This window comes from Hibiscus syriacus, unplaced genomic scaffold, assembly GCF_006381635.1.
Source record: "Hibiscus syriacus cultivar Baekdansim isolate YM2019G1 unplaced genomic scaffold, ASM638163v2 tig00110279_pilon, whole genome shotgun sequence".
NCBI lineage: Eukaryota > Viridiplantae > Streptophyta > Magnoliopsida > Malvales > Malvaceae > Hibiscus > Hibiscus syriacus.
Window position 1 is genome coordinate 748,575 of NW_024062659.1, and position 16,710 is coordinate 765,284.

The window sequence follows — 16,710 nt, forward strand, 5'->3', positions numbered from 1 at the left end:
TATATTTTAAATATTTTTAATCATTTGACAATGAACGTTCAATAATCTTGCTACAATCGTTAATACTCGAACGCACTACCTCTAAAAATAATAATGATTCTTTCCATCACTGAGGTAAATTGATTTATACTATAACACTAAACTTTAATTATAATACTTGATTGTTAAATCTAAAATGATGTAATCATTTGAGCCAGTTTCTGTCATCATATCAATATAAAAATCAAAACAATATTATATATGATTAAATAAAATTTGGATAAACTACGCGCATGGTGTCTAAACTATCAGCTTTGATATGTTTTAATACTTGAATTTTTATTTTTTTTAAAATCATACCTAATGTTTAGTTTTTATTTTATTTTAGTATCTCGTTGTTAAAAACTTAATGCGTTTAGTATCTAAACTATCAATTTTGATCCGTATTAGTATTTAAACTTTCATTTTTTTCAAAACTTAACGTTAAGTTTATAACAGTGATACTAAAATGAAACAAAAACTAAACATTAGATATGATTTTGAAAAAAATTGAAAGTTTGTACTAAAATATATCAAAGCTGGTAGTTTAGGTATTAAATACGTAGTTTACCCTAAAAATTTATAAACACAAAACGACATAGTATTGAGTCCTCCTCTCGTCAGATTTCTTGTCATCACTGATATCATCCCACCAAACTTATGATTTTCAATATCGAAGTTATTACATGTTTAAATAGATGAATTAAAAAGCTTTCGTATTAATCTAAAATCAACTGAAAAGCAAGCGTGATTCAGAGCATCATTTTGTCTTTGTAATAAAATATGCACTCCTGCTTCTTGCAAACCTAAACCTAAACCTAAACCTAAACCGAATGAGTATACTTGGAGCATAAGTCTGCCAAAAAACAAGAACTAATCGTAAAGGCCCAGCTTTCTTGAACTTCACTCAAAAGCAACACTCGAAGCTTAGAAAAATCACTGTATAAACACTCATCGCACTGCTTTCCTCAAAGCAACTTTTAGTATTCAGTTTTAGCAACAATGGCTACCTCTTTGCTCTCCACATTCTCCATCCAAAACCTGATAATTTTATCGGTCTTCGCAGTTTCATCTCTTTCCCACGATTTCTCTATCGTCGGTTACTCGCCGGAGCATCTGAGTTCCGCCGACAAACTCATCGAGCTCTTCGAAGAGTGGATATCGAAACACGGAAAGATTTACGAGTCGATCGAGGAGAAGCTGAGGAGGTTCGAGGTTTTCAAGAACAACTTGGAGCATATTGATAAGAGGAACAAGGAAATCAGTAGCTATTGGCTCGGGTTGAACGAGTTCGCCGATTTGAGCCACGACGAGTTCAAGAACATGTATCTGGGACTCAAAAGGCCAGATGTTCGACGAGAACACCAGTCGGCTAAAGAGTTCAATCACGGAGACGTGGTCGAGTTGCCGAAAAACGTAGATTGGAGACAGAAAGGAGCTGTCACTCCGGTCAAGAATCAAGGTTCTTGCGGTAAGCGTTGCTTCTTTGTCTCTATAGCGTTATACATTACAAGCAAAATGGTTATATATAGTGTTTATTTTTACTCACAATCGGAGTTCGTCACTAAAGCAATATTTATGCCGACGAATACTTAATATACCGGCACATATTTCTATTGTCACTCAACCATGTTAAAATAATCCTTTTGGTAATCAAACTTTTCAATGCTATAAAATGTTCATTAAACTTACGAAACTATTACAAAATGATCCTTATGATATAGGGATAGGCATTTGACCCAAATCCGTCCCTATATTTTTTTTTTATAATTCAGGTTCGGATCGATTTTTTTTGGAAGTATAAGACCACGTTCGAGTTTATGATGAAAAATATCCGACTCAACCTAACCTGAGAATAATAGTATAATTGGCATTTATATAATTAGAGATAATTACTATAATACCTCTCTTTATCTTTTTCAATTAGACCCCTATCTTACTTAATAGAAATGAAAATTATATATATATATTGGGCCGGTCTGAGTTTTTACCCTAAAAATTATGTCAACTTTCGAATTAGGTGGAGTTCCCCTAAACTTGAATTGGGTGATAGGTGGAGAAGTGTTATACTCGTATCAAGATTGGATGGGCTAAAAATCCGCCCGACCCGAGCATCCTTACTACGATGTTATAAATAATAATAAATTTTAATAAATTTAATTATCATTTTATATTATTAGTTTATAATTATAGAAAAGTTTAATAATTACTTTGTAATATTTAAAAGTTAACTGATAAAAAATTGATTTTTATATAGTTTAGTTACATCGGATATAATTTATTCTTAAAGGTTTTATAATACCTATTATTTTTCTTGTATACGTATGTTTATGCTGAATATTCTTTTTGGATATTTATTCATCAAAGTTGCATTCCTTTGGCTTGAACAAAGGGTCAAGAGAAAAAAAAATCAAAAATCGATTTAAATCGTTGTACTTGGTTCAAAGCATAAATGCATTTGCAGGTAGTTGTTGGGCATTTTCGACAGTGGTGGCCGTCGAGGGCGTAAACCAGATCGTGACGGGCAACCTAACTTCGTTATCGGAACAAGAGTTGATCGACTGCGACACTTCGTTCAACAACGGATGCAACGGAGGACTAATGGACAACGCATTCCAATTCATCGTCGCCAATGGTGGACTTCACAAGGAACAAGACTATCCCTACCTCATGGAGGAAGGCACATGTGAAGAAGAGAAGGTTTAAATAACAAAAAATAAAAAGTTGATTTCTTATTCCAAAACGTAAAGGAAAGTAAAAAAGAGGGTTCATTTGAGTAATTAATCATTTAATTTCAGGATGAAATGGAAACAGTGACGATTAGTGGCTACCACGACGTTCCACAAAACGACGAGCAAAGTCTGCTCAAGGCATTGTCTCGTCAACCACTCAGCGTCGCCATTGAAGCTTCCGGCAGAGATTTCCAATTCTATAGTGGGGTGAGTTAACTCGAATCATCTATTTAAATTCGAAGGTTTGCTTGGATTTTTTTTAGTTAAATCTTTATTTAATCATCCCCTATTATAGGGTGTTATTTTATCGAGTCCCTCAAACTATTAAAAGTTACAAAATGATCATTTAACTATTTAAATGTTTCAAACTTGTCATTTTTTTGTTAAAATTTGATGACAGTCTGAGCGAACGTTAACCTATTGACTAAGATTCTGAGATCATATTTTTATCATATTACAGCCAGTAGGTTAATGTCCAGCTCAGATTGCCGTTAATTTTTTAACAGAAAATGACAAGTTTGGAACATATGAAAAGTCGGGTGACCGTTTTGTAAGTTTTAATAGTCAGTGGACTCAACAAAATAATGTCCTATAGCTTAGGGATCATTTTATAACTTTTAATAATTGGAGACTCAACAAAGCAATATCCTATAATTAGGAGACTATTTGTGTACTTTACCCTTTAAAAATAATTTTGTTAAATAGTTTGAGGTGATTATAATGTAGCATATCTTCAAAATTTTCTTAATATGTTGACAATACATTTATCTTATATATATAACTATTCGAATCCATACCTTATAAAAATATATATTTAATTTTATCATTAAAATTAGAGATGGGCACGAGATCCGAACTCGACAGGTTCCGACCCAACCCGACCTGATCGAATCATTTTTTAAAAAATAAATTATGTTTAAGTTGGATTTTTTTTAGAAAATATGTGTAGATTGTGTCAGGTTCGAGTTTAGCGTGAAAAATACTTGATTCGACTCGAAAAATAATATAAATTTAACTTATATATTTACGGATAATTATAATAAAAACCCTCTCTAAATTACTTTTTTTTATTAGATCCCTATTTTTATTGAATAAAAATAATATTTTTATAGATATATTTATTTCGAGTCGGATTGGATCGAGTTCAGATTTTATCTCAAAAAATCAGATCGGATTCAAACTAAGTGACGTCATCCCTAAATTCAAGTCGAATTAAATTTCGAATAGATTTTATATATTTTCGATTTGGTTCGAATTGACGAAAAACCCAACCCAATCCAACGGACCCATGCCTATCCTTAATTAAAATCACTTAATAAATGCTTAAAAAATAAAATCTTGAATTTCTATTATAGGGTGTATTCAACGGACCGTGTGGAACCGAACTGGATCATGGAGTGGCAGCCGTTGGATATGGAACATCAAAGGGCACAGATTACCTAATCGTGAAGAATTCATGGGGACCGAAATGGGGCGAGAAAGGATTCATTAGGATGAAGAGAAACACTGGCAAACCCGAGGGCATTTGCGGTATCAACAAAATGGCTTCCTATCCTACCAAAAATAAGTGATTTAATATTTAACTCTCTATTGTTGGAGGTGTTCTCTCATAAATAAAAATAATTTCAATTGTATTAAATTGTATTCCATTATCACTACTCAAACTATAATTTTCATCTTATTTTATCTCAAAAAATAAATAAATTTTTAGGATAAAGTATACAAATAATTCTCCGACTACAGGGTGTTGCTTTGTCGAGTCCCGTACCTATTAAAAATTACAAAATTATCACCTGACTATTCATGTGTTCAGTTAAAAAATTGATGGACGTCTATGCTAAATATTAATGTCCAGTTCAGACGATCGTCAATTCTTTTAACAAAAAAGACAAGTTTATAACATATAAGTAGTCGAATGATCATTTTGTAACTTTTGATAATGAGGAGACCCAACAAAAAAGTACCCTATAATCAAAGGATCATTTGTATATTTTACTTTAAGTTTTAATAAAAATATTACTTGTGTCATATATGAAACAGATAAAAGATATGCTTATCTTTTAATGAAAATATTCTCAATACTTCTTGTATTTTTAATTAAATTAATGATTATAAGATAATATTTTTTGGAATCTTTCTCGTTGATAATACAAATCTTACGAATGTGATTGTCCGAATCTATATTATTTTAGAGAACAATGCCCTCTTTTATCAATCACTCAATAAGTTTAAGGGTAAATTATACATTTAGTATCCAACTATCATGTTTCTTTTGTTTTGGTCACCCAACTATTTTTTCACTAAAATTATACTTAACGTTTAGTTTTGGTTTCATTTTGGCCAGTCGTAGTAAAAATTAATAATGATGTTGACATGTCATCATAAGATAATGCCTTGTCATCATTGAAAAAATAAAAAATACGCAACACTAGGTATGATTTTAAAAAAGAATAGTTGTGTGATCAAAACGAAACAAAAGTGATAGTTGGAGTAATAAATGTATAGTTTAACCTAAGTTCAATTATATTATATTTTAAAATATACATTTTCAAACAATATATTTATATTTATATTTAATTTCAAACAAAATATTAAATATATTTATCTTAAAATTTAGGATAAACTACGTATTTAGTACCTAAACTATCAGTTTCGTTCCATTTTAGGACGTAAACTTTCAATTTTTTTCAAAACCATGCATAACATTTAGTTTTCATTTCATTTTACTACCTTGCCATTAAAAACTTAACGCGTTTAGTAATAAAACTATTAGTTTTGGTCCGTTTTAGTACCTAAAATTTTAATTTTTTTCAAAACTTAATGTTAAAATTTGAACGGGTACGAAAATGAAACAAAAACTAAATTTTAGGTATAATTTTAAAAAATGAAAGTTTAAGTACTAAAACATACTAAAATTGATAATTTAGATACTAAACGTGTAGTTTATCCTAAATTTAAAATGATTAAGGGAGTGTTTGTTTACCTCTTAATGAAAATATTCAACGCGTTTGTTTTACACCTCTGAATGATTCATTGTTGACTGATTCAGCAAAATAGTGCTGAATGATTCGGCACAAAAATACATTCTGAATGATTAAGAGTCATTATCAAACATGTCACGTTCAAGACTAATTCATATATAGACTCTGAATCATTCCGCATTTAAATAATTGTAAACAAACAACACCTAAATGAATAGAACAATTAAGAGACAAATAATTCTGCCGTTGATTACTTCAAAGGAATTTGCTGGGGAAAAGAAAGACATGGCGAAACCAAAGGAATTTCAACTTCAATATTAACCATCGAAATACTTGAAGAAAGAAAAAGGGGAAACTGCTAAGAACGAAGGAAGCAATGAAAACGGTATCAGCTAAGCTAAAACACGTTAGAACTTCACTTTCTTCATTATCACGTCCTTATTCTCCAACTCCTCTAGCCTTCCATGCTAAACCCAGAAACCCATCTTCATCGTCTCTTCTAAACGAATTCGTAAACTTCTGTTACCAAAGGGACCTTCCAAGGGCATTGAAAGCCATGGCCGCCATGGAAAGGCACGGCATTTATGCTGACTCGATCACCTACTCCGAATTGATCAAGTGCTGCTTAGCTCGCAACGCTGTAGAACAAGGGAGACTCGTTCACAAGCACGTTTCCTCAATTGGGTACCAACCGAAAACGTTTATTCTCAACATTTTGATTAGTATGTATGTGAAGTTTAAGTTGTTACATGAAGCGCGGGCTGTGTTCGACGAAATGCCTGAGAGAAATGTTGTTTCTTGGACGACGATGATATCTGCTTATGCTAATGCCGGGATAAGTGAAAAGGCGTTGGAGTTCTTTGTTTTAATGCTTAGAGAAGGCGTGTTGCCTAATATGTTTACTTTCTCTTCGGTTTTGAGAGCCTGTAATGGGATATACAATCTTAGGCAGATTCATTGTGGTATAATAAAGGTGGGGTTAGAATCTGATGTTTTTGTTAGGAGTGCTCTTATTGATGTTTATTCGAAATTGGATGAGTTAAGAGATGCGATTTGCGTTTTCAATGAAATGGAAACTAAGGACCTGGTTGTTTGGAATTCGATTATCGGAGGGTTGGCGCAGAATAGCGATGGCGATGAAGCTTTGAATCAGTTCAAGAGGATGAAAAGAGCCGGATTTACGGCCGATCAAGCGACATTAACGAGTGTTCTGAGAGCCTGTACCAGTTTAGCTCTTTTAGAAGTAGGGAGGCAAGTCCATGTTCATGTGTTGAAGTTTGATGTGGATTTGATTCTCAACAATGCACTTTTGGATATGTATTGCAAGAGTGGTAGTCTGGAGGATGCCGAGTCGCTTTTCAAGCGAATGGTTCATAAGGATGTGATTTCATGGAGTACGATGATTGCAGGGTTAGCTCAAAATGGTTTTAGCCAAGAAGCATTGAAGCTCTTTGATTTAATGAAAGCTTCAGGTATGAAACCGAATTATATCACTATGGTTGGGGTTCTTTTTGCTTGTAGCCATGCCGGTCTTGTGGATGATGGGATGTTTTATTTCCGATCGATGAAGAGACTTTACGGGATTGATCCCGGAAGGGAACACTATGGTTGTATTATTGATCTTCTTGGAAGGGCTGGTAAACTTGACGAAGCAGTGAATTTGGTTCGGGAAATGGAATGTGAACCAGATGCTGTGACATGGAGAACCTTGCTTGGTGCATGCAGGGTTCATCGAAATGTGGATCTGGCAATATATGCAGCTAAACAAGTTCTAAAACTCGATCCTGAAGATGCAGGGACGTATGTATTGTTGTCCAATATATATGCGAATTCTCAGAGATGGGAAGATGTCACTGAAATTAGGAGGCAAATGAGAGAAAAGGGCATTACAAAGGATCCTGGCTGCAGTTGGATTGAAGTGGACAAGCAAATTCATGCTTTTATTTTAGGGGATACTGCACATCCAAAGATCAACAAAATCAACAGGCGGCTGAATGAGTTGATTCACAAGTTAGTAGGAATCGGTTATGTTCCAGATACGAACTTCGTTCTGCAAGATCTGGAGGGGGAACAAAGAGATGACTCGCTTTGGTATCATAGTGAGAAGTTGGCAATTGTATTTGGTTTAATGAGTTTTTCCAGTGGAAGTGCTATTAGGATTAGGAAAAACCTTAGGATCTGTGGAGATTGTCATACCTTCTCAAAGCTTGTTGCAAAGATGGAGTGTCGACTTATTGTCATTAGAGATCCTGTTCGTTACCACCATTTCCAGAACGGAGTATGTTCTTGTGGCGACTATTGGTAGCAAAGTGAACAGATGGATTTTTGACTTATTGTCATTAGAGATCCTATTCGTTACCACCTTTTCAAGAATGGAGTAAGTTCTTGTGGCAACTATCGGTACCAAGTGATGCCGTAAGGTGACGAGTTCAAATTTCATTCAAAGTACAAATGCAGGTACAAGTTTCCTTTGGAGGAAGACTTGGTCTAACTATAAGGTTGGTTCAATGGTATAGGCTTGGATGAAAAAGGAAATCAAAGGAGCATCCCAAGAGTGAAATGGACTCCTTGTAACGTTTGGACACAGATTACTATCAATCTTTATTCTTTGTAATTTGATGCTTGTTAAGACTTGCTTGGTTAATAAATTCGTACTTATGATTATTGTGTGGAACTGGGAAATTCAAATACCATTACAAGAAGTTACATGATAATCCATGAAGTTACATGATGAGCCAGCTCTCTTCAGCACAGATAGGTGGTTAAACTGCTTCCTTTATTGATACATTACCAGGAACATGCTGAACCTCAGCGACCGAATGGTACAAAAAAGGAAGAGAGGGAAGCTGAGAGCTACCCCTTGAGCATGAAGATGTGCCTTTTCAGTCCCTTTACAATTCGTCTCTCGAAACTCCATCTCTTCCAGGTGGGACATATGATGTATAAGCTTTAATTATAGACTCGTAGACTTCGATTCCTCTCAAGTACTCTTTTTTGTTTAGAAACTGTAATAAGGTAGAGATCGCAACAGTCAGATCGCATGTCTGCAATCCCTAGACATGAATATCGGGATATCACAATGCAGCAAAGTTTCAATTGCATGTCATCTAGAATTATAGACAAGGAATCCTTCATGGCTACCACTACTTCAGGTTCAGGCTATTCTAAATTGTAATACATGCATTAAAAGTATCATTCGGCCAATTTTCTATGATAAACCACTCCCACGTCCCGTCCCACCCGAAAAAAATAGAGAAAGGAAATGGCATATACATGCAAGCATACACATCATCGGCATATGAAAAAATTATTTAAAGATGGACCTCATTGTGGTCGTGAAGCAGAAATGGAGTGTTGGCCATCGGTTGGAAACCGATAGCTGGAAGGCCTAGTTGCTGGAAATAGCGAGCATCTGTTGCACCGGAGAAAATCTCTGGCTTCCCGATCTTTCCATTAGCTTTCTTGATAGCTTCTTCCATTAGAATCCACCATGGATTAGAACTATCAGTGGCAGTTACAAGAGGCCTTCCCAGATCATCATGTGAAGTAGCTTTTTGCTTAAACTGGAAACAATAATACTTAGTTAGGAAAGCAAATTTGTGCAATGCAAATGGAAAACCACCATGTGAAGCTAGTACAATTAGCTTTTCCAAGAGACAAATGCTTCAATGTCTCTACCTCGAATGTCATGTTTCTTGAAGCAGGTGCCCACTCCTCCGCTATCCGTTTCTCCAAGGATTCTATGTCAGCCGTTGGCGGCACTCAAATATCAAAACCAGCTTCTGCTTCAGATGGCTGCAAATTCATGACAAAACCCTAGCAGCAAATAACAAAGAACGTCTATAAGTTAGATGCAGACATCAACATATCACTATTTTCTCCATGAATGTCAAATGTATATATGGCTTGCATTACACACAAGATCGATGGATTGAGCATGACGGTGGGAAAGAAAATACGGGCTGAAAGGCCTAACTAACGATGTTTTAAATAATCGAGCAATTTCAGCATAGAAAGTTTGATTCTTTCCTTTAGCAACTCCAGTGCTTCGAGGGACTAGGAGACCAAGATTAATGCACATGGTAAGCAATAGCTGGCTGAAAAGCATAATTTCATGGAAGTAAGGTAAGGAAAGTGAAATGTTCATTCAGCAAATGATGATCTAAAAGCTTTGGGGTTTACCGTGGGAGAGGGGGTGCCGGCCTTCAGAAAAACCATGTTAACCGAAACGACTTCCCCTTCGGACTTCAAACCAGCCTTAAGCAAATCGAACTGCGAAGCCCGGAACCTCCTGATGGTCTCAATGCTCTTGAAAAGGTTCTCCATTGCACTATTGTCATAGAGCTTTGCCCCATGTCCTGGAGCTCCATTACTCTTTATCATCAGCCACCACGGAGCCTTCTCGGCATAGAATAGCCTATAGTTTTCATTCTGAGAAGGAAGCCCTGTCCCCCCCCCCCACACCAAAAAAACACATGATCATCACCAAGAGATTAATACAGAACGGCCAATTATCAAACGCCTAGGCTTCAAATACCCAACTATTACTTATATGGAATAAATTAGCAAAATTTAGTAAGATACGCAAACTGATCTAAATTATGACAAATTACACTTCGTAATTACCTTCATCAAGCACAATTCCAACATTCATATCCCTGAAAACATCAGAGTAAGCAAGTTTCTTAGCACCATCATTTCCACCAATCTCTTCATCAGGCACAAACGACAAGTAAAGAGACCGTTTTGGGCGAAACCCAGAAACCTTCAACCTTCGGACAGCCTCCAGGTACTACATCCCAACGCATTTCATATCCTGTGAGCCTCTACCAAATACGTTGCCTCTTTCATCCACGTAACCCGCGAGGGGCGGATGGGTCCACTTCGAATCCTCAAACGCGACCACATCGGTGTGGGAGTTTAAAAGGACGGAGGGCAGAGAAGGGTCGGAGCCTGGCCACTTGAGGAGAACGACTGGTTTGGCTTCGACGAATTCTATCACTCGGGATTGTAAAGAGAGAGACTCGGCTTGGGATATGATAAATCGGGTTGAGGTTTGGTAGTCTGGGGAAGGTTGGGTTGTGTCGATTTGAAGGTATTGTTGGAATCTCGATATGATTTGGGACTGCTCGTCGTGGGATGGCGGCTGTGTTGGTTCTGCCGGAGCTGAAAGAGAAGAGAGGAACAGTGGAAGAAGATGGAGAAGAAGAACTAGGAAAGATCGACGATCACAATTGCAAGACTTTTCCATTGATTTCACTCGCTTTGCAGTGACGCTGAACTGTGTTATTGTCATAAGAAAGTAACTACAAAAAGGTTAAACTACAAATTTGACAACTGAACTTTACTCTCTCTCCTATTTCAATAACTGTATTTTAAATCTTTTCAATTCTTTCACTTAAATTAATATATTAGGTTTTTTTGTCACTCAGCCGATTCCTCACTAACGACGTTATATATGGGCTTTTATATAGATGCACAACGACGTCATTTTAGTAACAATTTTATTCTTTTAAAATGGTATCATTTTAATGTTGTTAACTACTTAATGGCGGAGTAACAAAAAAAACTCAACGTATTAAGTTCAATGAGAAAATTAAAAATGTTTAAAGTTCAGTGAGCAAACTAGGAGATAAAACAAAATTTAGTGATGAAATTTGTAATTTACCCTTAAAAATATAAGAAAATAATGGGTAAACTACACTAATAATCACTTATATTTTTAGAGTGTTCGGTTTTCGTCAGGTTCAAAAAATTGATTTTGATCCCTTACTATATCAAAATTGTTTAGTTCTAATCCTTCGATCATTAACTGCGGTTATCTTTAATTAGGATGATCTATATCTAAATCGTTTAGTTCTAATTCCTCGATCATTAACTGAAGTTATCTTTAATTTGGATGATCGATATCTAAATCGTTTAGTTCTAATCTCTCGATTACTAACTGTAGTTATCTTTAATTAGGAGGATCGATATCTAAATCGTTCAGTTCTAATCCCTCAATTATTAACTGTGGTTATCTTTAATGTGGTTTTCTACCACATTATTTTGATAATTTTATCTACTACAATAAAATTGTTATTATGATATTTCAAAGATGGTAGAGTTTAATAAATTTATTGATTTTAATTTATAATAATTTTAATAAAAAATAATGATGATTTTATAGTAAATAATATTTATTTTGTACTCGTTCGATAAATTTAATAATTAATTTATTTTTTATAGTTTAAATTATTGAAAATATAATTTTAGAATAATTTAAGGATGTTTGGTATACTTTACCCGACAGATAAAGAAAGCCCTTTCAAATTTCACGCTCCAAAAGTCTCCACTTTTTATACCATAATTAGGGTTGTAAATTCGGGTAATCGTTCAGGTTTCAGTCGGATCCTGACAGGTCGGGTAAAAGCGGATACAAGTTAAGTCAGGTAAATTTGACACCAGATCCAGATCGGGTTCAGGTCAGGTCATTTTCAGTTCGGATCGTTGCCAGATCAGGTCAAAACAATTCAGGTCCGAAGCAGTTAAAAATCAGGTTAATTCAGGTTCGGATTGAATTCAGACGGATCTCGTTCAGATCAGGTCACATCATTGGTAGATAAAATTCAGGTCGGATCTCTATTAGATACGGATTGAGTTCAAATCGGGTTAATTTTTATTTTTGGATTAATTATTTTCATCTTTCACGAACGTTGAATTTCAATTTGTAATTATATATGATTTAGAGTAAATTACTAAGAATATAAATAATCATGGTTCAATTTTATGAAAAATACAAATTTAAGAATTAAATTGAACAAATATGAAATTACAAATAAAAATTTAAATAAATTAAACAACACACATTGATGAGGGATCAAATCAAAATAATTTTAAATTGTGAGGTTGAAATTAATACAAAAAAAACTAAATTATACACATTTAAAAAGTTATGGGCCAATTAAAAATATAATTAAGTAATAAGTATGGATCAATTTCATATGCAAATAAATTTTGGAGAACTAAATTGAACAAATATGAAATTAAAAATAAAAATTTAAATAAATTAAACAACACACAATGATGAGGGATCAAATCGAAATAATTTCAAATTGTGATGTTGAAATTAATACAAAAAAGTACTAAATTATACCCATTTAAAACGTTATGGGCCAATTTAAAAAAAGAAATAAGTAATAAGTATGGGTCAATTTCAGATGCAAATAAAATTTGGAGGACTAAATTGAACAAATATGTTACAGATAAAAATTTAAATATATGAAACAACATAAAAGGGATTAAATCGAAATAATTTTAAATTTTGAGTTTAAAATTAATACAAAAAATACTAAATTATACCCATTTAAAAAGTTATGGGCCAATTTAAAAATTGAAATAAGTATGGGTCAATTTCAGGTGCAAATAAAATTTGGAGGACTAAATTGAACAAATATGAAATTACAAATAAAAATTTAAATATATTAAAAAACATAAAAGGGATCAAATCAAAATAATTTTAAATTTTGATGTTGAAATTATACAAAAATGTACTAAATTATACTCATTTAAAAAGTTATGGGCCAATTAATAAATATAAATAAATAATAAGTTGAGAACAAAATAAAACAACGAATATATATATATATATATATATATATATATATATAATAAACTATTAGTTTATATATAATGTATATGTATTATATATATAAACTATATAGTTTATATATATTATGTATAAAGTATAAACTATATATACCATGTATAAACTATAATACTATATAGTTTATATATAAACTATTGAACTATATAGAAACTACATAGTTTATATATAAATTATATATGAATTATATATAAACTATACAATTTATATTTATATACTATGTATAACTATAAATAATATATATTGTATAAATTATATAGTTTATTAATATAAGTTATGTAGTTTATATATATATATATATTATGGTTTAGGGTTTAATATTTAGGGTTTATATTTATATAAACTATAAACTATAATTTATATTTATATACTATATTTTATACTATTTATATAAACTATAGTTTACATTTATATACTATATATATGAACTATAGTTTACATATGAACTATATATATAAACTATATAGTTTACATATAACCTATATATATATATACTATAATTGATATTTATATACTATATAATTTACATATGACCTATAAATATATACTATAGTTTATATTTATATACTATATATTATATATATAAACTATATATACTATGTAGTATAATTTACATATGAATTATATATAAAACCCTAAACCCTAAATCCTAAACTATATATTATATAGTCTGTTAGTATATATAAACTATATAATATATATAGACTATATGGTATATATAAATTATACATTATATATAGTTCATTAGTATATATAAACTATATAGTACATATAAACTATATATTATATAGTTCATTAGTATATATAACCTATATAGTATATGATATATACAAACTATATATTATATAGTTCATTAGTATATATAAACTATATAGTATATATAAACTATATATTAATTTATTAATATAAACATATATATATTAATTGAAAGAATTGAAAAATATATAAGGATCAAATTGAAAACATTTTAAATATGAAACTTAAATTAATAAATTATAACATTAAATTTTGATTAAATTGAAAAAAATTAAAATATGAAGCTTAAATTAATATATTAAATCATTAAATTTGGACTAAATTGAATACATTTAAAACTAAGAGACAACACTACAATATCAAATGAAATTAAAAAACAAGCGGGTTTTCTCCCTCGCTTAACCCACAAAAAATCAGCATCATTTCCCGCCTGATGATTTTAACATAACCATGGCTTCTAATCCGTCTGCTTCTAACATAAAAACCATGGCCATCACCTTTAGCCATTTCCTTCAATAATCTAATTTTTCTTCCCTTTTTTGAACTCCAATACTGGTACTTCATCTCTCTTTCTCTTTCCCTTTGATTGATTTCTATGTTTGTTTAGATCTTTTGGCTTCTTTTAGCTATAGAAAAGGTGCTGACTTTGTTTACTTTACATAACTTATTTGGTTGATTGCGAATCAGTGAAAAGTTTGTTCTTTTTTATTTTAATGTTCTGATCTGATATGGGTTTCTTTTGATGTTTAGATTTATGGGTTTTGCATGAAAATTTATGGGGATTATTGAAAGTTTACTTTTATTGTTGTTTTTCTTATGTTTTGTTAGTGTAAATTGATGAGATATCATTGGATGAGGAAAACAGTGTTGTGGGAGAAATATTGATTGTTTCACGGGCAATACATGTCGTGGATATTTCAAGGCGAAGCTTTATTCTTCGAATTGCACCGCTAACAACGCTTCGTCCGGCCGATCGAATTCGACAGCCGATTATTCCCCTTCCGCTGTGAACTCTCAACAGCTTTATTTTTCGGCAGATGCTTACACATTTGTTGTTGTTTTAAGTGCTTGTGCAGATTTAGCACTTATTGAGAGAGGTAAACAGATCCATACGCACATAGTGTCGATGTCATGTTGATCAAATAGTTGGGAGGTTTATTTTTGAATCTTTTGAAGAACTTTTGATTTCTTGTCTCCAATGCATATATTATGGGCAGAAGGTCTAACATTGAACATGTGATTGTGTTGCTCGCACAGGGATTCTGCAGATGTGGAGGAAGAGCAAAAGATGCTCGAAGAGGTTGGTTTGGTGCAATTTTTTTGGTGTGGTGTTTTTTAGATGTTATATTTGTGTCTATTGATTTTCCTGAATGTTGTTTCAGGCAATTAAAAATGCTCGAGAGAGTGATAGAAGAACATTGTTACGAGCCGAAGTGTCCAATTACGACTCCACTTTGATTTAAGTATGAGTTTCTTGATTTAGGTTGAATTTTTCTAACTTTTAAATCATGATTATTGATAAGTTCTAGTGAATCAAGCTGTGTTGCTTACACCTCTGTTAATTTCTTGACATGACTCGTGAAAGAAAGAGTTAACTAAATGCTTAGAAGTTATAAAAGTCTTTCTTGAATTGGATTTACATTGATTGAGATGATATGGTTCCGTTTGGAAAGACCCAATGGCGTGCTGGTATTTGAACCTTAGATCCACAACTGCTACTGGCTGTTACCTACTTCATAAAAAAGATATATCCTTGTTAGATAAACAATTCAGTCTTTGTCAGCTTGGTAAGGCATGCGACTTTCTTCTTATGCCTCTCATGATTCAGTCCATTGTTTTGGTTCAAGGAAAAAGGTAATATGCAAAATTTGCCTTCAGTATACCTCTGCATCGGCAAGTTTAGAACTTGAGATCCAAAAATTTAAACATATGTTTTGTTCTTTTTAAGTTAATTGTTTCTTAGTTGAGCAGGATATATGTACTTGAAGTTATTCTTGATATATCAACTTTGTCAATGAACTTGGTATCTGATAGCTACTAATATGTATACCGTACACTTTGGCAAAGTAAATTACCTAAGTACGATCTTTTAATATTCCCTGGTAATTTATTCTGCCAAATGCCTTAATGCTGATCCACCTTTGCTTGTAACAGATGAATAAAAGTAGTTCCAAAAGTTCATCGAAAACCACGGCCAACAAAGAAAATGGTAGGGTGGGTGAAATTTTTCCTTCTACATCACTTGAGGAATATGCCAAGCTAGGTAGAAAAGATGGTGGAAATCATGATGGTCAATATGACTCCAAGAATGACTGCATTGGTGACCACGATGATGATGATTAAGATGAAGATGGTGAGGATGATGCTGACAATGAAGAACCGAATGCGTAACTGAGAAGCCTGTGAATAACTGGTGAGAAAGAATCTATGCATACATCAGAATCTTTAACATTATTTATTGACCTTTGCTCCAAGCCGTTTTCTACTCAGCTATCACTATACTAGCAGGATCTGTGATGTCCATCCGGCTTTAACAAGTTCTTACAATTTTGTCATAAGATTAAAATTCCTAGAATGT

The 16,710-nt window shown here is 32.7% G+C and overlaps 3 protein-coding genes across 4 annotated transcripts; 2 read left to right on the top strand and 1 right to left on the bottom strand.

Annotated features, from left to right (window-relative positions):
- The first annotated feature begins 1,020 nt into the window (after positions 1 to 1,020).
- LOC120115924 (cysteine protease XCP1-like) lies at positions 1,021 to 4,341 on the top strand. The gene is made up of 4 exons (XM_039136536.1): positions 1,021 to 1,489; positions 2,483 to 2,718; positions 2,817 to 2,957; positions 4,106 to 4,341. Exons 1-4 carry the CDS (start codon positions 1,021 to 1,023, stop codon positions 4,319 to 4,321), a joined length of 1,062 nt encoding a protein of 353 aa, XP_038992467.1. The 3' UTR covers positions 4,322 to 4,341.
- A 1,660-nt stretch (positions 4,342 to 6,001) lies between these two features.
- On the top strand, positions 6,002 to 8,273 carry LOC120115893 (pentatricopeptide repeat-containing protein At2g03880, mitochondrial). The gene has a single exon (XM_039136500.1). The coding sequence runs from the start codon at positions 6,108 to 6,110 to the stop codon at positions 8,034 to 8,036; it is 1,929 nt and encodes a 642-aa protein (XP_038992431.1). The 5' UTR covers positions 6,002 to 6,107; the 3' UTR covers positions 8,037 to 8,273.
- Positions 8,274 to 8,433: 160 nt separating this feature from the next.
- Positions 8,434 to 10,991, bottom strand: LOC120115894 (aminoacylase-1-like). Of its 2 annotated transcripts, none has more exons than XM_039136501.1 (5): positions 10,358 to 10,991; positions 9,914 to 10,176; positions 9,410 to 9,547; positions 9,055 to 9,294; positions 8,434 to 8,736 (listed from the first exon to the last, which is right to left on the bottom strand). In XM_039136501.1, exons 3-5 carry the CDS (start codon positions 9,419 to 9,421, stop codon positions 8,623 to 8,625), a joined length of 366 nt encoding a protein of 121 aa, XP_038992432.1. In that variant the 5' UTR covers positions 9,422 to 9,547; positions 9,914 to 10,176; positions 10,358 to 10,991; the 3' UTR covers positions 8,434 to 8,622. Both variants share the same exon structure in this region, with proteins under 2 accessions (XP_038992432.1, XP_038992433.1).
- Between the last annotated feature and the right edge of the window lie 5,719 nt (positions 10,992 to 16,710).

Bases quoted from the DNA above. Each gene is read 5' to 3' on its own strand.
- LOC120115924 (XM_039136536.1), top strand. From the start codon at position 1,021: ATGGCTACCTCTTTGCTCTCCACATTCTCCATCCAAAACCTGATAATT. The intron at 1,490-2,482 runs GTAAGCGTTGCT...ATGCATTTGCAG, and splicing joins CAAGAATCAAGGTTCTTGCG to GTAGTTGTTGGGCATTTTCG. The intron at 2,719-2,816 runs GTTTAAATAACA...ATTTAATTTCAG, and splicing joins GCACATGTGAAGAAGAGAAG to GATGAAATGGAAACAGTGAC.
- LOC120115893 (XM_039136500.1), top strand. From the start codon at position 6,108: ATGAAAACGGTATCAGCTAAGCTAAAACACGTTAGAACTTCACTTTCT.
- LOC120115894 (XM_039136501.1), bottom strand. The intron at 8,737-9,054 runs GTCCATCTTTAA...ACCTTATTACAG, and splicing joins TGCTTCACGACCACAATGAG to TTTCTAAACAAAAAAGAGTA.